Source organism: Balaenoptera ricei, chromosome 7 (assembly GCF_028023285.1).
Source record: "Balaenoptera ricei isolate mBalRic1 chromosome 7, mBalRic1.hap2, whole genome shotgun sequence".
Taxonomy (NCBI): Eukaryota; Metazoa; Chordata; class Mammalia; order Artiodactyla; family Balaenopteridae; genus Balaenoptera; species Balaenoptera ricei.
In genome coordinates this window covers 119,482,292-119,504,844 of record NC_082645.1, presented here as the reverse complement: position 1 = coordinate 119,504,844, position 22,553 = coordinate 119,482,292, and the positions used below count along the sequence as shown (strand labels likewise).

General features: G+C 49.4%; 1 protein-coding gene across 1 annotated transcript; it reads right to left on the bottom strand.

The window, feature by feature from the left end:
- Positions 1 to 174: 174 nt before the first annotated feature.
- ASB1 (ankyrin repeat and SOCS box containing 1) lies at positions 175 to 21,938 on the bottom strand. The gene is made up of 5 exons (XM_059929086.1): positions 21,807 to 21,938; positions 17,825 to 17,966; positions 15,438 to 15,740; positions 7,251 to 7,636; positions 175 to 6,060 (listed from the first exon to the last, which is right to left on the bottom strand). Exons 1-5 carry the CDS (start codon positions 21,844 to 21,846, stop codon positions 5,855 to 5,857), a joined length of 1,077 nt encoding a protein of 358 aa, XP_059785069.1. The 5' UTR covers positions 21,847 to 21,938; the 3' UTR covers positions 175 to 5,854.
- Between the last annotated feature and the right edge of the window lie 615 nt (positions 21,939 to 22,553).

Genomic DNA, 22,553 nt, shown 5'->3' with positions numbered 1-22,553 from the left:
ATCTCTGCCACACAGATGCAGCTGGTTTTGAGGTAGACTGAAAGTGAGGCCATCTTTCAGTAGAGCAGGAGAAGTGTACACATGGGGGTAGGGGGTAGGGGGTAGGGGGGCGGGAATCAGTGTGAGGAACAAGGAAAACATCCGAAACAGCAAACAGAGAGACATGCCAGGGAGTCACTGAGAGATGAATAAATGCTTTATTTAGTTCATTCATTCCCAAAGCTTCACACCTCACCCTCCCACTTTCAAACTAAGTCACAAAGCACAGGGGCCCGCAGTCTCCACGACCTCCCCGCCCAACAGATCACTGTAGGGACGGTGTCACCTGACTGAAAGCCACGCGTTACGGACACTTTTAGGGGTGCACTCTCTGCAAACTAGAAACCCCACCACATAAAGCAGGCTCACCCATCAGTTTAAACCTGTGCAGCATTTTGGGTGCCTCCCTAGAGCGCCGGGGTCCCCGAGCGCAGTTTAAAACTCCTGTGTTACATAAGCCCTTCTCTGCGAATCATTAGAAACTCTCCAGAGAGCCAGCTGCTTCTACCTGAAGTTCATGTACAAAGATTTCACATGGTCAGTTCTTCTATCCAATGAGATAAACAGTCCACAAAATTAAGGCATCTGGGGGGAATTAAAGGGGAATAAAGCATTTACTAAAGTTACAATAACATATCAAAGATGTCCATTGTATTTCTGAAAGCTCTTAACCAGGCACAAGTGCAAAGAATAGTCATGGTCCCAGCTGCTGCGGGCAAGCACACAGTCATTACCAAAGGAGGAAGGAGAAACTGAGGGCTGATGGTCAGCATTCCCCGTGTGCAGGCACACGGGCCCCAGTGCGTGTCACACCTCACGTGCTCGACACCAAACAGAAGCAGCGGGAGCTGTGCAAACACCGCAGGGCGGAGCAGGGGCACTGCCGGCTAAATCACAGCAGCAAACTGATGTTATACACACAGGAGAGCCTTGCTCACAAATACCACACTAAACTGCACGTATGCACACGCATACATCACTTGGGAGAGATCTGAAATCCAAGCAACTTTAAAAAGAAAAGCTCCCCGTGCATTCCAGACACTGAGCAATTACAAGTTAAGGCAACAGAAGTCACCCTTCCCCACGCCTCTCTTCTCCATCGGACTGTCTTCCTAGAATTCATAGCATATATTCCACACATCACTGCACTTCAAACTCTGCACGTCCCCCCCCGTGGAATTCTCCTAGGACGTGATCCCACTAACCACTCATGTGTGCACATCAGTTATTTTATTCCACATCAAGAGAGTCAGGTTGGGGGTGGGGGATGGAGGGAAGTGAGGCATAAGCGAGCGAGGGAGAGAGAGGTCATGTGGCCAAATGAGGCACTTCCAGGAGGGAGAGCCAAGCTGGCGGGGAATCCAGACCACTCGGGACTGGCCGCTGAGTGGCAAGCGGCTGAGAGGGGCACAAGCAGAAGCCGGCGACCCCGGCGCCAGAAGGCCCACCACCAGCACCGTCGCCATCGCTCGGGGGTGCCTCAGGTGCGCAGGCCTGAGGTCAGGGGCAGCCTCGCTGACGAGGCCACGCGAACCTCCCGGGAGTGTCCCTCAGGGGATTCGGGAGGCCAGAGGCCCATCACCCTAGGGACGTTGCTCTGCCGTGGGCAAGACACAAGCATGCACTTCCTAACAGCTCACACAGTGACCTCAGAGCTTGTTCTTGGACTACCAGGCAGAGCAGACGCTGGGCTCTCCTTCCACCACGTACAGGCCGTTTCAAGACTCCAAGAGAAATTCCTCGGCACATAAACATACACTGTAGCGAGACTGCGGGTCCCCGACACTGGATTTCAGAGACAGGAAAACTCAAAAAGAAATTCTGTGCTTCGACAAAAGAGCAGCCGACATTTTATTCTGCAACCAGGAGCATTTTAAAATAAAAATATTGCCCTCTAGTATCACCTTCATTACATAAGAGGACATTTTGTCGCCCAAATTAGGAAGGACGTAATCTCAGAATAAAAGACAACCCTTTAAGTTGAATGAACTTGACTTCCTATATTATTTAACATGTGTCCTTGTACTTCCGACCTGCACAGGAGGCCTATGCCGTGGGCGCCGTGACTCTTGCTGCCCCCTGGGGCACAAGCCCAGCCGACCACCAAGATCACAGGCTGTCCCAGCACCATCGTCCACTGAGAAGAGGGACCACGCTCACAAGGACAGCAGTGTACATGTCGCAGGGACGGCTTAAGTGTGAAGTGCTTTCACGTACATTCTCTCACGTGTCCTGCCAAAAGCTCCGTGGGAAAGGCACGGCCAGACCCGGCCCGTGTAAGAGAGCAGCCTCCCTGGGAACAGGACCTGCTCAAGGCCAGGCAGGAGGCAGCAAGCACAGGAGAGCGCTTCTCTCTAGGGCAGATTTTCCTTTGCTCAGCCTGACCTTGGCTGCATGTTCCTCTCTTTCTATTTATGCGTGAACCTTTTATTTGAGGAATCAATTCATGGAAGCAAGAGGAAAAAATTAAAATGATGGCCCTCAGGCCTGATAACAGAAACATATTCAACATCAGGAAACTGCTAATTGTCCTTTCTTTTTTGAAAACTACCTGTTTAACAACAAGTGCATGTTGACTACAACTTACCAAATGTCAAAAGAGAACATCAAAAACTAAGCACCACTGCCTTAAACCCTTTTCTGGAACAAGGTAGGGCATAAATAAGTAAATAAATACATAAATAGCGTAAGTAATACGAAAAGGCACAGATATGTATGACTCTGATGGGCTCTGGAAGTACACGCAGCAACGCCACCCAGGACGCCACAGCTGAGCCCTCAGAGGCGTCAGCGCTGCCTCCACCACACCCCGCACCGCTCCCCCCCCCACCCCACCGCCTGTCCGCTGCAGCCAAGGCCCAGGCACAGGACTCCGTTCAGCGGCCGGCAGGCGCCCCAGCAGGGACAACAGCAGGACACTCCCGGGACCAGGCTGGGGGGACCTCGGGTCCATCATGCCCCTCCCTGCGGAGGGCTCTGGGGCTGCAGCTTCATCAAGTACCACCACGTTTCCTGGCCGTGTGGGACTGGTGCCCCAGGGCTTAGAAACATGATTTTATAAAGTGCTCTGATGGAGACAGTTACTCTTGCCTATTCTGTATCCTATCCCTGCCAACAAAAGAAAAAGGGAGCTTTAGCAAAGCGTCACTCAAAACAAGCAGGAATGGCCTTAAGTAGTGATCTACGTTATGTGCGGATTCAGGTTTGGCAGCTGTGAAATGTCAAACTAGAGCCTGAACCTCAAAGTTGCTGGGATTGTGAACAAAGCTCTAAAGGGTGGCTGCACAAAGAGAAAGCCAACCTGTCTCTGCAAAGGAAGAGCTGAGGCCCTGGCCCCTGCGGACCGGCCCTGAGCACAGCACGCTCGGGGGCCCCACTCGCCGGCTCAACCTCTCCCCAGTCCCACTGCCTCCCCGGCCAGCTCTGGGCCAGGCCCAACGGTGAGCGGCGACTCAGTCCACTCCTTCCAGAGAGACCCCAGAAAAACGGTTCCATCCCCCAGAAACAAGCCCTGCACTCACTTCACCTGCAAAGGAGGCTGACGCCCACTCTGCTGGTGCAGCCCCAGGGTCGCACCGGCATGGCTGGGACCCCCGCACTGGCAGCATTCCCAGATGCTGCTTTCCAGAAGGTCTGAGAACAGAGCCACCCTCCTACCCGGGGCCGGGCTGGGGAGGCTCTGTCCCTAACAGACCCCTGCAGAAAACACCCAGCAGGGCGAACCCAGAGTGGCCTGCGAGCCTGCAGCATGGCTCAGCCGCAGGGAACCCTAGCCATAGGGCAGCTGCAAGAGCTTAAAAGTCAGGGGAGCTAACCACTCCTGATACTCCTCTCTCAGCCCGACCCAGGAGGCGACAAGCCAGTGCTGACACGCCCCCAGCGACACGAAGCCCCCTCCAGTGGCCCAGTCCACCGCTGGGTGGCTCGAGCTTCCATACAACCCTTCCCTAAACGCAGGCAGAGCCCCAGCTCCCCAGAGCTCCTGGCCCAGCCGCAGCCCAGCTGTGGTGTGGTCCCACCACAAGGGCCGCAGGAACACAGCTGACCCCGGCCTGGGCTGAAGCCCGGCAGCGCTTGGCTCCGGCTGCAAAGGACCACATCGGCCACCCACCCACCGCAGCGCCTCTCCTCTCGGGAAGCCTCTCCTGACTGCCAGCTCTGAACGCGACCGGCCAAGCGGGCTCCCCGTCCTGAGGGGCAGCACACAGCCCGGTCTCGGGCCTCAGAAGCCATCCAACACTTACGCCTCGGCCACCGCTGGTAATGAGGTGAAGCCTCCAGCGGCTACGTGGTCCCCCCCAAATCATCGATGACTGTTCTCCCCTCAGACCTCATACGTGCACATACAGGCCAGCCTGGCTTTCCAACACACCGTCCATCCGTGACACAGGAGGTGGGGTTCAGAATTCCATCCTCGAGCCACGGAAGACAAGGACCAGACACGGCCTGTCTGGTCGGTGAAGACACATAATGACGCTAATAATTAAATAAACCCCTATCATTAGTTCGACTGTTACAAATTAGATTTCTCTTATTGCAGAAAATCCAAACACAGATTTGAAATCTGCCTGTTTCTAAACACTTCTAAAGGTCAGAATCACCATGGATCCACACAATGGCCCTGAGGCCTCAAATTACCAGATGTGATTTCCCTGGAAAGAGCAGCACCTGGATGCTCTAGAGAGGCAGCCGCTGGCCCACCTGTGCCGACATGGCCGCACACCTGGCCGCGCAGCCCACGTGTGAGAGTGAGCCCTGCCCACAGCCGAGCCGCCCGTCAGGTGACAAGCCAGCTCATTCCTCTCACTTCTCAGCACCCCCAGCAGGCCAGGGGAAGACCTCTGACCTCACTGCTATCCCCTTTCTACGGTTCTAGGAGCAACTACCAAGACATTAGGTCCAAAAAAGTGAAGATCAATCAACCAAACACCAGGTGTTTTGTCCACTGAACACAAAGCAACTGAAAGCTTAGAACCATCCAGAAGATGACTCAAGTTTCCACTTTCCGGTACGTGCAGGGACTAGAAAACAGCGCCACAGGCATCTTCTTCTTTTAGAACTGGCAGTGAATGCTGTTGGACGGTCCTTGGTCCGAATGTAGGCAGTCAATTACTGGCTATTTCAGCGTTGGCCTCCTAAAATCAATCAACTGTCTGGAAGCTCCCCAAAGTGAAATGGCAGAGAACTCATGAGACCTGTTGGCGTGATGCTAGGCACAGGTAGGTATCAGAACAGGCGCAGCGCTGCAGAACTCTGAGCGTTACCTAAAGAGGCTGTGAACAAATGCAGGTATTGACTCTGAGGCAGTAAAGCCAAACCATGTGGCCAGGAAACCATCCTTGAATGAAGACAATTAACATGACGCCTCCGCCACAAGGAGAGAACAGTGAAGCGGCAAGGAAAGGGGGTGCGTATGATAAATGTCACACGTCTACCCCAGGAGCAGGGAAAACAAACTAGTAAGTTCAGGAACTGCATCTCTGTACTTTTATACCAAGACTCCTTTTCATTTCGCGTTAATCAAGCTATCAAGTTGAGAGGCAAACGCAGAAGCACACTTCTGGAAAGTGCTAGTTCTCCCTACTGGGGATGTTAGCAGGCCTCCAACCTCAGCCTGAACTTGCTCACATTTCAAGGCCCATTTCATTTATTTCCAAAACAGAGATACTGAGGAAGAACAAAATTAAGTTTTGTACGAGCCTTTCGGCCGATACCGACCTAAGGACTGTCCGACACCCCAGGCACCTGAGATGGAACAAGGCTGAGTCCGCCTCACCAGCAGCCGGTAGGGTTTAGTCAGCAGCACAGGACGCGGTCACAGCGGCAGGAATCGGCGTCGACTTGCCCTGCACATTGCTTCCTCCTCGCTGCACTCAACCACTGCTCGTGAATTCTGCTCATAAAGCAGAAACTTTTTTATGGGGTCTGGCAGAGGCAGCGAGGGAATCAGATGGAGTCGGTATTTGCCAAGCGCTCTTCTCACGGCCACGCGGCACAGATTCAGCAAGGTCCTGGGGACACCTGGAACGCGTGGGAAGAAAGGGAGAGACAGAGGGAGACAGGTTAAATGCCTCTCCTAACCCTACAGACCAAAGGCTGGCTGTGAGGACAAGCGGAACCGCGCCAATGCTGGCTGCCCCTTCCCACCTCCGGAGGAGAGCAGGCTCTGGTGAGAAAGGTCCTGTCATCTGCTCAACTCTGTGGAACTCCCTAGACAGAGAAACAGAGCTGACCACTGCAAGCCCCAGCAGGTGTGAGAAACTGCCCTCTGCCCTCTGTCGGTCTCTGCTCTTGGTCCCTCCCAGAAGCTCCAAGGGGGTCTGAAGGGGACGGGCCGAGCAACACAGGAGGAGGGCAGGCTGACAATTTTGCTCTGGGTCAAAAAAGCCTCGTCGTGTCTCTGCCTGTGACACAGGCATGAACACAGGGAGCCTGACTCGTCAGTGTGGCTCCAGCTGGCCAGCAAGCAACTCTTCCGGGGAAGGCTCAACAGCAGCATGTTTTAATGACTGGTTTAAGGAAAGCCAATAACAAGAACACAACAAACAAAAGTTCTGCGAGAGGTAAGGGACTGGGGAAAAGGTGGTCACTCAGATGCCCTCAAGACCCAGACGGGAAAGGGGCAGGGTGTGGGCAGGTCAGAGGGCGCACAGGGTCAACTTCTGAGTCCTGGAGAGAGAACGACAACAAGGACCAAGCCACGGATCAACTGCAAACTCCCTGGCCATCAACTTAATTCACTGGCAAAATCCTTCTTCATGAATAAGCAAACTGTAGACCTTATTCTAACAAAAATCATCCTTAGCACACAATGCAGAACAATGGTATTTGAGTGGAACTGAAGAAGGGGAAGTGAGGCGCCCTAGAGAAGGAAGGGCTTGCAATTTGTTGTAAAGCAAACACTTAAAAGCCATAAACACACCAGTGAAAGAATCTGGGATCACAAAGCAGGGCAAAGGGGTAAAGAGAACGTAATTCTAGGAACTCTGAGAACATGCACTTTGATAGATTTCTTGGTATTAAATCTTAGTGTCTGGGAATTTAAAAAGAGAAGACCAATGTGGAAGACCATTCTAGAAAATTCCTAGTCCTCACTGAAGGTTTTGACCAAGTGCGTAGTTGGAGGCGGTTTTTTTTGTAAATTGCTACAACTTGGTTCATTCAATTGCCTTAAAGAGACTGCCAGTCAGAATTCAACTAAGGCCACTTACTTCGGGCCTCTTTAAAGACCTGCAGAGCCTCAGGGTCCACCTTCCTTCTGCCTCTCGACTCTGGGCCCGAGGATTCCCACCGCACCAGGCTCAGGTTGGCCCCGAACTCCACAAGCAGGCTGACGAAGGCCGCCTCACAGCCGTGGCGCAGCACGGCGTCCATGACGCAGCCGGGGGAGCCCCTGGAGAGGCCCTGCGTATTGACAGGACCGTTGCAGTTGAAGTCCGGGTTTGCCCCAGCCTGCAGGAGCAGCTTGAAGCACTGGAGGTTGTGGTAGGCGGCGCTGATGTACAGGGGGCAGACCACCAAGGAGGTGAGCCGCCGGGAGAAAGGGGGCTGGACGTCAGGGGTCAGGTGGTGGTTGACATCGACGTCGGCCCCGTACCTGCAGGGTAGACACACGGACAGTGAGACCTCACAGCGGGCCAACAGCAGCCAACGCATCGCCACGGCACCCGGTGGAGACGGGCCCGAACTCCAGGAGCACCGGGAGCACCAGAGAGGCCCCCAGTCACAGTGGTCCCGTGACCACCAGCACGCACCAAGGCAGTCAGGAACCTTGGAATCCACTCACACAAAACAACTCGTAAGGGAGTTCTTCCAAACCTTTGAAGATCCAACAATCCCATGGCTATTTTAACTGTTTCAAAGCAAAGAAAAAGAAGGAAAACTTCCAAATTCAGCTTATGAAATTAACAAAACAACAATCTCCAAACCTGACAAAGGCCACACCATGAAGAAAAACTACCAACTAACTGCAATTAGGAATATCAACTTAACAATCTCCAATAAAACGTTAGCAAAGAGAATCTAAAAACATTAAGAAAGCAACATACAATGACCTCATGGGGGTTATTCCAGGGGTAGTTCTTAAATTAGAAACTCTATTAACATAATCCATCATATTCATAGAACTAAGGGGAAAATCCATGATTATCTCCATAGATGCAAAAAAAAAAGGCATATAACAAAACTCAACACTTAAGCATGTTTGAAAATACTTAATAAAAAAGAAAGTAATGACATTACATGAAATTTCTAAAAATCTTATATTTGTATTTGTATGGAAACATGTATGGAAATATGTTAATATAAATGTTTCAGACATTACATGAAATTTCTAAAAATCTTATATGTTCTGGTATAATGTTATAAGTAATAATCCTAGTTATTACTTTAAAATGTATATCTCAGAAATAACTAATTTTCTTGTCAACTGCATTATTATGAACTTTCATCAAATCTTTAACCGTGGTCATTTTTAAGTCTTTTGTCATTTACAGACAGTTCTGGGTGTACTCTGATGATTTTGCAAATATGTTCCTATAAAAGGGTTTCATCTTCAAGAAATTCATGGAAAAGACTCTGACAAGTACAGGTTTCTGGTAACGGACTGTACTGCTGAACTGAATGAAGAAGCATTTTCAGAACTCTAATGAAAAACTGATGAACTCATAAAAGTGCTAACAAAAGATCAAGATGAAAAAAAAAAAATTAATTACATGGGACTGAGTGAACTGATGAGGATGAGTATAATTTTTGTGACTTTCTGTCTGAATTTAAAAAAAAAAAAAATCCCACAAGGACTGAGAGGCAAAGAATATACAAATCAATTTTCACTGCAAAGTAAAGGAGCTGTTACAGTGGAGGATTACTGGACTGAATGTCAATATTATGACATAGTATGAGTGTGTTTCATGTTTGGTAATTGCAATCATTGTTGCTTTTGTTGTGGTCATCCATGTACAATGCTTGGTGTCAGTCTATTTATCTCTTGTAAAAATAAAATACAGTGTGTGTGTGTGTGGAAAAAAAAAAAAAAAAAGAAAGTAATGGATATTTCTTTAACATGATAAAACATATTTCCTCAACCCAGAAGTCAGCCTCTCGCCTAGCAGGGAAACACAAACAGCAGCTCTGCCAGGAACAAGGCACACAGTCCCACTTTCTAGCCCACTAGTTTTAAAGACTTTTTTTTTTTTTTAAGTACTAGTGCAATTAGACAAGAGAAAGCAATTAGCTGACTAAAATGGGAAAGGAAGAGGTAAAACTTTCCCTATTTACAGAGGATATAACTGTCTGGAAAGCCTTAAATAATTAATGAAAATGCATTTAACAAGCAATGAGAGAATTTATTAAAGTAGCAAGTTTTAAACCAACAGCCTTCTATATACAAACAAAAACAAGTTGAAAGATAAAATGAAAAAGACCTCATTTCTGATAGCAAAATAAATTTTAAAGTGAGATTTCTAAGCATAAACTTAACAGTATATGTCCAAAATCTGCATGAGGAAAATTATAAAATACTACTGCAAGTCACATAAATAGACCTAAGGAAATAGAAAGACATACCATAGTCTTAGATAAGAAGACTCAATATCATTAAGATGTCATTTTCCCTAAGTTTATTATATAAATGAAAATACCCTCCCCAGAACTAAGTAAGTTGACTATAAATGTAAGTACATAAAAATAACATCCCTGGAGTTACATAAGTAGATTATAAAGTTGATTTGGAACATCAGGAAAAGATATAAAAACAAAGCTTTTTTAACATAAGTAAAGTAAAACAATAAGTGACAAATTGGGGGAAATGTTACAAAGGGTTGACATCCTTAATATATAAAGACCTTCTAAAAGGAAAAGATCAACAGCTCTATAGATAAATGAGCCAGAGATGGATACAGACACGTGCCAACAGCTCTCAACCAGATGAAAAGATGCTCAGCCTCACTCATAACAGAAATGCAAATTAAAACTACTCGGAGACACCACTTCTCACCTATCAGATTGGGAAAAATCCAAAAACTTATTGACGGAGCTTTAAAGAAAAAGGAAGTCTTATTCATCGCTGGGGGCCAGGCATAATGGAGCAATCCCTGTAGAGGGAAATCTGGTGATAGCTGGCAAACTTACCTATGCATGTACCCTCTGACTCACCAATCACAACTCCTGGAATCTAGTCCCAAGACACATTTGCAAACCTCTGAAAAGATGCATACACAAGGCAATTCATTAAAACAGTACCCGTAATAGCCAAAGGCAGGAAACGAGTCACAGGTTCGTCAAGAGGGACTGGCCCGTGCACAGAAAGGAGCACTGTACCATCTGAAAAGGAATGAGGAGCAGGGCTAAGGACTGCCCTGCAGTGACCTCCAGGACACCCTGATAAGTGAGAAAAGCAGGACGATGAACGTGAAGTACGCTACTGTTTATCCTGGGGGGGAGGCTGCAACACCAATGTGTACATGACACACACATAGACACATACACATATCTGCCTGTTTTTTAATGATGGAAGGATGAACCACAAAAGCTTTTAAATGGTCATCTATAGGGCAGGGATGAAGCAGATGAGGATAGAAGCTAGACTGCTTTTAATATACTTTGTTTTATAGATTTGACTTTGGAACCATGTAAATACATACTGTAAAAAATTAAACAGCGGGGCTTCCCTGGTGGCGCAGTGGTTGAGAATCTGCCTGCCAATGCAGGGGACACGGGTTCGAGCCCTGGTCTGGGAAGATCCCACATGCCGCGGAGCAACTAGGCCCGTGAGCCACAACTACTGAGCCTGCGCGTCTGGAGCCTGTGCTCCGCAACAAGAGAGGCTGCGATAGTGAGAGGCCCGCGCACCGCGATGAAGAGTGGCCCCCACTTGCCGCAACTAGAGAAAGCCCTCGCACAGAAACGAAGACCCAACACAGCCAAAAATAAATAAATTAAAAAAAAAAATTAAACAGCAATCCTTAAAAATTGCAAGCAAAAAGAAATACTTTAACCCAACTGTGTACCCAGCTGGTGCCATCACGTCCTGCCCGCCAGGGTGGCTCTTCTTTTCAGGCACACTGAACACCCAGAGCAGCCGGACCAGTCCCAGCGTCAGATTCACCGAGAAGGGCCTCGGGCAGGAAGCACAGCGAGGCAGCCTCGCGCAGCCGCCAGAGGTGGGGGCACTCGCGACGGTCCCCGAGCTGACCCGCATCGCTGCCAGGAGCCCTCCTCTCCCGACTCCCAGAGACAGCCCAGATGTGCGGATGCATCTCACACAGGCCGACGCAGGGGCCGCCTGACCCGGAAGCCTCCTTCTCCACCAGAGCCAGTCTCTAAACGACTCTACAGGCAGAGCCTTCAGGATCCCCTCAAGGGACCTGCCCTCGTCCTTGCACCCAAGGACGCCCAAATACATGGCTTTCTATGGGCATTTAGGGTTCTCCCAGGCCAAGCACTAACTACCAACTGGGTCATCTTACACTAAGCGGGGGCCGCTGACTACGGCAGGGAGGGTGGCCTGCTCAAGCTGTGGGAGTCCTGGCCGAGTGAAGAGGGTGCCTGCTAAGGAGGCTGCCTTGCAAGGGTGCTAGAGCCCACAGCGGGGGAGGAGGCATGTGTGGGAGGGGCAGCAGCGTAGGAGACTGGTTCAGTACAGGGGACTGGCAAAATAAGCTAACATGTTAAAGGTAAGGGAACCAGGTCTCTCAGTGTTGCAGAAGAATAATAAATTTAGAAAGGGAGGAAAGTAGGATGGACCCTGTGGTGCTGGATCGGATTAGAGGCATCAGGGTGAACTCTTTGACTGTCAATGTATAACAGATACAGAAACGTAGACAGAAACATTTTAAGTAACCTCAGCTCTGTCCAGTAGGAGAGCCTGAAAACAGTGACACCCCATAAGCAATCAGCACTCCTAGTGTCCACATCTTGGCTTTTAAACAGCATTCGCCACAAAAAGAAACCAGGATTCCTTGGAGAAATGACTAATTCCAGGGATGAATCAGGCAAAGTACACAAGAGCCTAGAATAATTGTAACTCCACAGGAAACCATGAGTCTAACATAAATAAATGAATAAATTAAAAATCTGATGAGGAATAGGATATATACATGGTTCCAAAGTACCTAGCCACAAAAATACTTTTTAATTACAGAGGGAAAAAGAGGAGCTTTACAATGGAAAAAGCTGGCAGACACCACCTTAATCCAAAGATGAAAGTGAACATCAGCAGTATTGGGACCAACGGAAAGCATGTGCAACCTGAGAGGATGTAATGAGAAGAGCACAGCCTCACTTCTGTGAGACTGCTGCCCAAATGGCGTTACCCAACTCTACCGTGAGTAAACATCAGACAGCCAGCACCTGTGTACTTGAGCTTCCACTGCCCCAGACAGTCCTGCAATGCCTCACAAATGTTGTCATCACATATTTCATCTGAATTAGGAAATGACAAAACGTAGGAAGTAATGATGATGGGGCCTGACACGCAGGGGTCCAGGGCGGAGGGAAGAGCTTCGTTTTCCACGCCTTAATAAAAATAGCTGGCCAACACTCACAGCCAGCTATCATGGTTTATCACCCGTCTCTTCAGCACTATTCCAAGCATCCAAAGGAACTTCCCCCTAGAAGTGACACTGGTGCCTGTCAGCAGCACAGAGCTGCGGAAGAGGAAGGACAGCGCACAGACCAATGAGCCCACGTGACGATCTGCTCCCCACTGATGCCGTGCGGCAGCATCAGCCACTACAAGGCAACCGTCACCCAGTGCCCTCCAAGATACCCTAGGAGTGACAAGAGACGTTCTAAAACACGCACCAAACCAAGCAGAAGCCGGTATTTCATTTCATACGCTCAACCAATTAAGAGAACTAGATTTCAAGCAGTGATATTGTTTTTCCTCCTTATTCTTACGGATATGTCTTCTAGAATGTTTGTAATTTTGGGCAATATGACAATCTGGTATTAGCTGAGCTGTGGCAAAGACAGTAGTTCATCCACTCATAAAAATATACTGGATGGGATCCAGTTAATTTTAATCCTGAATATTTTCCAAAATTCCCCTACTGCTTTTAATATCACTGGCAAGGAACCACCAGGACGACTCAATAGATCAGTATAACTTTTGCACATACAGAAATACCACTCCTTACCTTTTTAAAAAAACATCAGTAATATATATCAAGGAAAATGAGAAGTAACAAAATGGAGGTTACTTGCAGAGGGACACCAAATCACAACAGTGACAGAAGAGAGCCCTGCTTATGAGGGACAATGACACAGGGAAGGCAGGAGTTGTGTTTAGATTGTATTTAGATTGTATTATCTGTTCAGTAACTTAACCCCATCTTCCAAAAGTCAATTATCTGGTAATTTAGAATCCAGAAAAGTTTTCAATAGAATAATATATGCTCTTGGTACCTCACTGTAAAAGTAATGTCCTGTGCTCCAGCGGGGCAGCAAAATGTCTTAATAACGTTTCCTCAAGAAGGGCACTTGTAAATATATCTGAAAGTCAAGTCTGCAGTTAATTCAAAGCAGTTGTGCATCATGAATTGACTGAAATGCCCTATGGGATTTCTGGAACCAAGATGAAATTTCATGGATTGATCCTACTGAAAAACATTTCCAAATTAATGACTTACATTCTCCAAGATGCAAAGATACGGGACTGAGGTGGTTTAGATTATCAGGCTAGAAACCTTTCAAAAGAAGGGGAAAAAAGCATCATCACATCTTTATCACCCTCCAGTATAACCACCATATCACCCTCAATTATCTTTCCAAAAGTCAATTCCATAGCCATTTAATATATAAATCCTTTTGATATAATAAATATATTCTCAGTACCTAATTTAAAAAACCATGTCCTGCACTGGGCGAGGGGGATGCCAGGTCCCTGCTCCTCAGAACACCCCCAATGCAGCCCGTAACAATGCTGTAACCCTCTCCTGTAATACTTTCCCACACCGACAACCGGCTACCTGAACTGCACTCAGTCCAGCCACAGAACAAACGGCCTCCAGAGCCGGGTGCTGGGCAGGGAAGCATCTTTGGTAGAAAGAAGTCACTGGAGACATGAGACTGAAAATGCAATCTGGCTCAAATTTTTAAAAAGGTAACCGTTAGTACAATTAAAATAAGACCAGAAACCGTCTAAAACCACAGAAAGGGAAAGCAAAGAAAACACAGATCATGGAAAAAAGATATAAAATAAAGGTACAGTTAAGACACAGAAAGACAACAGTAATAGACCTAACATCAGCTATGGTAACAATGTTAACTGTATTAAAAAACAAAGAATCCCTTTATCCTACAAAAGCTTCTTGCTTTTCACCCCATTTTGCAGTTCTCGGAGACTATCCACTTCCTGAAGTGTGAAATAAAAGTTCATTTGCATCACCTAAAAAAACAAAAGAATTCCAGACAGTCGAACAGTAAAAGTGAGCTCACAAAGAATTACTTAAACCCACTAAGATTAAAACTAAAAGTTACAGAAAGCTACATAAATGAGCCCTCAATGAAACCAATGGTTTCCTTTTGTTTTGATAAAGGGCACAATCCATAAGCAAGAACTTTCATGAGCCCAATGAGCATCAAAATATGGTAAAGCAAAATTATTAGAAATACAAGGGGAAACTGACAAATCACAACAGTAATTACAGACCAATAGAGTTCTCTGAATGTGGGGCAGATCCAATGGTTAAGGATGTAAAAAAAAAAGAGAGAGGGAGTCTGAATAACATAACTGAGGCTGTCATCTTGTACTATACAAATAAAACCCTGTGGTTATATAGTTTGTTACAAGTATCCGCAACAACGTAGCTGGATATTAAAAAAATAATTTAAAAAAAGCCCAAAGAATCTTCAAAATGGAAATTATATGGTCTGTGTTATCTGAGCACAATACAATAAAACTGGAAGTTCACAAAAGTTTTTATTAAAACTTTCTCCTCCATAACTATAAGAACAAAGAGGAAATCAACTTCGATTATACTGATTCAAAAAATGAGAAAAAGCTTAGCAGACACAGCCAAAGCTATAGGCAAAGGTAAATTAATAACCTTGAAAGTTTACATTATTAATCAAGAAAAAAATGAATAAGCATGCAACTCAAAAAGTTAGGGAAAAAATTAAGTAAAATTAAGGAAAATGGGAAAAAATAAAGATAAAAATAGAAATTAATCAGTAAGTAAAAAAAATAAGAAAACTGATAAAGCTAAGAAGCAGCTCTTTAGAAAGACTAACAAAACAGACAAATCCTCTAACAAGTCTAACTGGAGAGAGAGAGAGAAAGGAAAGGCAAATACAGAACACAAGACATGAGCATGGGGCTGCGAGAACCCGCCGACGCGGCCACGCTCCCCGTGGCGGCCATCGCAGGGCAATGGGGGCCCGGCCCCTGTGGTACTGACCTGATGAGGGCCTTCAGGATGTCTGCCCTGCCCACCCGGGAGGCGTGGTAGACAGGGGTGCTGCGGTGGTGCCGGCTTCCGTTGGGGTCGGCGCCGGCTTCCAGAAGGATCTGGGCGCTCTCCAGGTGCCCGTTCACCACGGCCACGTACAGGGCCGTCTGCCCCTTCACGTCCACCAGGTCCACCTCGGCCCCCTTCCGGATCAGGAAGTCCACGCAGCTCCCGTGGCCGGCGGTGGCCGCGATGCGCAGCGGCGTGCAGGGCAGCCAGCCGCAGCACCACACGGACTTCTCGTTGATGCGGCTGCGAGAGAGCACAGGCAGCCAGGCTGCGAGGGGCGCGGGGGGCCGGCCAGCCGCCCCGCCTCCTCTCGGGCGGGACCCGGAGGCGGGGAGCGGGAGGGCAGCCTTCGCTCTAATGATGCTCCCAGGTGCCCTGCTTCATGGAATGCTTTCACATACCCACCCTGCTGGGTCCACGCCTGAGGCGAGACAGGCAATACATTAAGAGCCCAGTTCTGCAGATGAGGAAGTGCGAGGCGCAGGTAAGACTGTTGAGCACTAGAGCTAAGATCTCCAGTTTCCTGACTCGCGGTCCAAAGCTCTTTGCTCCACAAAGGGGAGAAGGGCCTGCCCGGGAGGCGGCACAGGATGGAGGACAGCATACCTGCTCGGGACCTGGCTCAGGGCCCCGAGGCCCCTCTTCACCAGCTACCACCTGTGAAGGCCTGAGGCTGGACCGCTCTCTGGGCCTCGGTATCCTCACCGGGGCTAGGTGACCACTGTGGTCCCTCTACCTCTGACACAGCACAAATGACAGCCTGCACGAATCACCACACTCCTGGCCAGCAGCAGCAGAGGGAAACCGTCCAGGCTCAGCCCTCATTGCAAGTGACACTCAGACCACGACTCCCCATCAAGGGATGCCAGGGTCATGCGGTGCACGGACCCATCACGTCACCAGCTGAGGCTCTTCACCGCAAGCTCCCAGCGCAGCTCTGAACGAAGCTGAGGAATACAGATCACTAAGGCAGTGACCCAGAAACATGCAGCAGGTCAGGGCTCCTCCCTCAGCTGCTTACAGCTTCCACTAGCCAAGGAGGCCAAGCAACGCTCCAAGGACTCATCACCAAAGTACACAGCAATAGAAAAATATCGTCAAGAAACCAGAGATTCACTGAACCCGAGTGAAAGACAGAAAAATGGTACTTGAAGAAGCAATATGAACATACTTGGTCTATTTTAGTAGCTTAACTCTACTTTATTCTACTGTTATATCTGCAAATTTAAGGTTTTCTTTGGACTTGAGTCATTCATGTTAAATATTCATGTGCAATCCACCTAATTTCTCTTTATGACGATCCTTTCTGGCTATTTGGAGCTTTTTTATTTTTAACACGAACATCTGTTCTAATGAAATAATGCTAAGACATTAGAAGGGAAAGAAGAAAGAAACCTATTCTTGTATTGTTAGAAACCCTTCTCTTGGGAACTGTCCACGAAAAGTGGTATAAGTTTCAGTATCAATACACAGGCATTTCTTCTATCAACTCACTGCCATCCTAGCCCTGAAGGGGAAACAGAAACACAGAAAGAGCCTGAAGGAGTTTCTGGTTGCAGGTTGAGTTTCAAGTCTACTTGAGACTCGAATCTTAGACACACGGAGAACAGGCAGAGTCTCTGTGCTTCCCGGGTGTCTCGAGTGGGGAAAAGTAACAGCAAGACTCCGATGCCATGAGGGGCTTGAGCCGGTCTGGAGGAGCTAGCAGGATGTGGCAAGGCAACAGGCAGGGCGCTACCAACAAAAGGAGCATGTCCCTGGGTAATGAGACAGCTGGCCAGAGGCTGAGCCCCAGGCCCTGGAGGCAGATGACTGAGGCCCTGAGAAGCCAGAGGAGAGCGCATCAGGAACGCTGTACAGGTTTGGTCCATCAGGAAGTCCGGACCCAAAGGGGGATAACGATGCAATAATTAAGGGAGGAGAATGTATGCATGTGCCTTAGGATAAAGAGCCAGAAGAGACTCGCAAGGGAGCAGGGCCACTGTAGAAGACAGTAATGACACTGTCGTCAAGGGTAACGTCAGGGAAGCTGACGCCCAGAGAGCACCAGAAGTTGCTGGAAAATATAATGGTCAGCGACAGAACTGGACTTGAACTCAGGTCTCTCTGCCCTCGCCATCAGGGTGTCGCCTACAAGTCTGACCACGCTTCCGGCAGTCCCCTCTTTTCCCATCCTCCGAAAGTGGAAACGCTCAGGGTCTCCACCTGCAAATCGGAGACCACTGTGCCTCCCTCACAGCTCCCGAGCCTTAGCGTCGTGCAGACCCACAGGCCAAGCCCTGGGCAGCCCCCGGGCGGGCAGCCCCCGGGCGGGCAGCCGCGCTCACCTCCGGTAGCTCTCCTCCTGCAGCAGGCTCCGGAGGGTCTGGAGGTCCCCCACGTAGGCTGCATCGTGGAGCCTCGTGTCCTCACAGTGCTCCAGCGGATGGTCACAAAACTGCTCCCTCAGCCACTCCTTCAGATTCGGACCTGCACTGAAGAGAGGGGCGCCTGTCAGCTCAGCGAAGCCTTGCCAGCGCCAACCGTGAGGGGCCGCCCTCGGGCGCCAGCCCTGCCTCTCCCCCACACGGGTGCTCTCCAACTCTCAAGAACACATCATTCCCCTGCTCCAGAAACTTCCAGAGCCAGAAAAATGTAGAAAGTTTCCCTTAATGAAGCTAGCACACTCCTGACACCAAACCTGGCAAGGTTTTAAAACTTTGATGGGGTGGGCAATAATAAGCCAAAACTACTTAAGGCTAGAGAAGATCCTAAATAAAATATTAACAAAGTGAAATTTAAGATATGTATCAAAAAAGTCACCATAAAATTACTCTAATTTATTCCAAGAATGTCTTAGTATTGGGAAAAACCATATAATCAGCTGCTGCGTTACAAAAGGACACCTGACTTTGGCAAAACTCAACAGCCAGAAAAACACTGCTGCTTGTAACATAAATGACTCTGCCATGTGATCTGGGCCATGGCCTCGCCACGCGGGAGTCCCCGTGAGTGACACATCTGACGGTAACCTAAGATGGGTGTACTTTTCTGAATATAAGCTGCACCGCAGTAAAAAGGAAAAATTTTAAATACATGCATACAGATAGAAAGCCAGCCCTATATAATGAAGATAGAAAACAGAAAAACAATAAAGACTAGAATAAATGGTGAAAACCATACCATGTACTTGAGTGAGCGTCAATGCTAAGAAAATTTTAAGTAATACCAAATAAATTAAGAGGTTTAACAAATCTCTTTGGGGTTTTTATATGAGATGTGACAAAAATCTTCTAGAAGTTTATTTGGAAATAAAAATAAGAATCACTTTTTGTTTTTTTTAGTATGTATGAGAAGAGATCTACCCTACTAGATAATAGAAATTATCTCTCATCAGAATAAAAAGATAAATAAATCAAACAATCAACTGCTCAGAAAAGAGCTTAGTATAAAAAACTTGGTATGTGAGAAATGGGCAACAAAATCAGTGAGGAATGGGAGGAGTAGTTGCTATAAACTGAATGTCTGCGTCCCCCAAAATGTCCTGCCAAATAATATGCTGGGAGTCCTAACCCCCAAGGTGATTAGTAAGAGGTAGGACCTTTAGTAGGTAGAACCTTTAGGTCATGAGGGTGGAGCCCTCATGAATGGGATTAGTGTCCTTATAAAAAGAGACCCTGGAGAGTTCCCTCATCCCCTCCACCATGTGAGGACACAGTGAGAAGACAGCCGCCTAGGAACCAGGAAGCAGGCCCTCACCAGACATCAAATCTGCCAGTGCCTTAGTCTTGGACTTTCCAACCACAGAGCTGTGAGAAATAAATTTCTGTTGTTTATAAGCCATCCAGTCTATTCTGTTATTACATCCTGCATGGACTATAACAAGTACCGCTGATCACTGAACAACGCAGGTTTCATCTGCAGGGGTCACTTATATGTAGATATTTTCAACAGTAAATAGCACAATACTGCACGATCTGTGGTTGGTTGAATCCACAGATGCCTAGGAACCTCAGATACAGAGGACCGACTATAAGTTATATGCAGATCAACCCCCAAGTTGTTCAATAGTCAACTGTAGTCAACAAATTTGTACAATTAGATACCTACAGCTGACCCTTGAATAGCATGGTCTGAACTATGTGGGTCCACTCACACATGGATTTTTCTCACTACATACTACACTACACAATCCACAGTTGGCTGAATTCTTAGATGCAGAACCTCGAACATGGAGGGCCAACTGTAAAGTTTTACGAGGATTTTTGACTGTGCAGGCATTTGGCAACCCCTACCCCCTGTGTTGTCAAGGGTCAACTGTAATTGAGTTCTTCACCTCACACTGGAGCCCAAAATATCTCTAGATAATTAAGAGCTTTATAAACATAACTGCACAGACAGGGGCATAAGGAAAGAGCATGAACTTAGGCGGCCTTCATTCAAGTCCCCACGGTGCCAGCTGTCCTAGTGTGTGACCACGCACAGTTTAAAGCACACCCTGCCACAGGTGGACTCTCTCCAATGCCGAAGTTGCTTTTTATATTCAAATCAAATCTCTTTTGAGTACCTACTGTATACAAGGCTGGGCCATAGGACAACAGGGGTGATGCGTACGTTTCCTTACACTCCAGGATTTGATAGTTCAATGGCAGAGGTAAGACACAAAGGCCACAGGCAGGTGGGCAGAGCAGCGAGGGTTCACAAACGCATGGGTCACTCGAGCTCATGCCACAGCCAGACCTGCAGGAGATCAACAGGCAGGCATCAAGGACCCCTTGGGCCCCTGTGCCAATCCTCCTTCGGTAGCTATCCTCCACTGTAGTTATCCCCCGGTTTCACTCCACAGGCTGAAAAAGTTCAAAGTAGGGGTAAGATTCAGAAGGTGTAAGGAGACTGACAAACTTCTGCTAAGTTCTCCTCTAGGCCTCCCTTTGCTGGCCTCTTTTTGACCCACTACCTGCCCAGCTCAACACAGCCTCCTCTTCCCCAGCTCCAGCTCCAAGATAACTTTGTTTGCATTTTTCTGATCAGCTTCTCCAATGACAACACAATTACTCGACACAGCACTTCAGCTTTAACTGTGGCCCCTCTACTCCCAGGCCTGCAACACCACACTAAATAGTAAAACAGCACCACCTGGATACTGACAAGAGTGCCTCTGTGTAAGGCAGAGCCAGTCTTCCTGCCACAGGACTCTTCTCCACACTGGGAAGCAGCTGTCAGTCCTCTTCCCCCAAGTGAACACCTCTCAGTCCATCCCGCACTCTCACATGAAGTAATGTCCCAGACCCTAAGGTCCTGGCTGTCTCTGGGGTCAAAGTCAATACCAACCAAAGCCCAGGACGGAAGAGGCTTTGTTTGTATTTTTATTCACTGCAGTATCCCCAGCCCCAGACAGGTCCAGCCAATAGCAGATCCTCAATAAACCGTTTGTTGGATGAATGAATGGAAGGAGGGAGGGATGAAAGGCACTACTTGCACCCGTCTCCAAATCAACATTATATCTTAAATTTTGGCACATTTAAGAATAATAAGCTCCTTAGTTTATTACTAACTAATAAATTCTTTGGAGGGTTCTCGCTCCAGAGACACAGATGAGCGTGTGAAGTCCAGAGCACATAGAAGCACTTGGTGCCCGGGGCAAACTGAGACGACAGACAAGGAGGGAACCTCCCCCCACCCCCGACCCCGCAGGTTAAGAGGAAGCCTCTCCCGAAGGCGGGCAAACGCACTTCCCCGCAAATTCACATTTGTTTGGCAGGAATATTTCAAGGTGGAGACCCTCAGTCAGATGACTATTTTGGGCACGGGCCTTTCTAGCCGCCTAAACCAAACTATGGCCCGGCTGCCTCCTCTGCCGGTGGGCAAGGGCCCCTGGACCTGCTGTGTCACTGACAGCTCGCTGGGGGTGGCGTTATCGCTGTCCCTGGCCTGTGCGGGGAGGGGGGCGGTTGTTGAGAGGGGCCGATGCCAGGCTGGAGAGAAGGCACCCGCCCCCCCGGGGGCTGACCTCTGGGGGCTCTCCCGACCGCTGCGCTCAGAGCTGGAGGGTGACCCATGTCCTCTCTTTACAGCTGGGGTCCTATCCAGCCCTAGAGGCCAGCCGGCTGGCAGTTACGGTGCAAGCTCCACAGGAGGGGAAATCGGCGCGAGGGCTGCTCTCGCGAAGCCGGGCAGCCGGGCACCCCGCGAGCCGCGCTGACCGACCCCCGGCTGCGGGGCGCAGCTCCGTGGGCCCCGGCCGGCCGCGGGCCAACACGCAGGGTCCCGGCCCGGGCAGCCGCCCCGGCCCCCCGCCGCCCCGCGGCCCGGCGGCCGCGCGCACGTTACCTGCGGGCCCAGGTCCGGCCCGCCCGCCGCCCTCCGCCATGGGTGCCGGCCTTCGGCCCGTCGGCTGCCCGCCTCTCCCGCGGCCCCCGCCCGGAGCGCCCCCCGCAGGCCGGAAGCAGCGCGACCGCGACCACTTCCGGCTCCTCGGGCTGTGGGCCGCGTCGGGGGCGCGGCTTCCGGCGGGCGCGCGCCTCCCTCAGGGGCTTCTGGCGCCTCTAGCAGGGCGCCAGGACTTCCACCTCCCGCTTCGCTCCGGATGTGAGGACGAACGAGCGCCGGCGGCGGGCGCGCGCTGTCGGAGACGCGTGCTCGGGGGTGCGGGCTGTCGGGGGCGCGGGCTGTCGGGGGCGCGCGCCGTCGGGCCCCACAGGGGCTGTGTTTCTCCGCAGAAGAAGCAGAGGAGTCTGGGAAAACACGCTCACCTGGGGGACGGAGCTAATTTGCATGTTCTGGGAACTCTGGTTGGTCGGGCCCGTCCCCGCCCCCACGGAAAGGGCGAGGCCTTCTGCCGGGCGGGTGTGGGCGGGGCCGCGGGAGGTTCGGGCCGGGGTTTGAATCCCACCCGAGCCTGCCTGCTGGGGCGTCCCCTGGGAGTGCCGGCTAAAGGAGGCCTTCGGCGGGCAGCGATGGCTCAGCGCCAGTGTGTCCCCGCGCGCTCAGCCGGGGGCCGGGAGCAGCCCCGGGAGAGCGTGGACGTGAAGGTGGGGGACTTCCAGCTCTGTTCCTTGCAACAGATTCAGTTGGAGG

Excerpts from the sequence above, each read along its gene's own strand:
- ASB1 (XM_059929086.1), bottom strand. The coding sequence starts at position 21,846 with ATGGCGGAGGGCGGCGGGCGGGCCGGACCTGGGCCCGCAG. Across the intron at positions 7,637-15,437 it reads ATCCTGAAGGCCCTCATCAG|GTACGGGGCCGACGTCGATG; the intron begins GTCAGTACCACA and ends TCTACCCTGCAG. Across the intron at positions 6,061-7,250 it reads GGTCTTTAAAGAGGCCCGAA|GTGTCCCCAGGACCTTGCTG; the intron begins GTAAGTGGCCTT and ends CACGCGTTCCAG.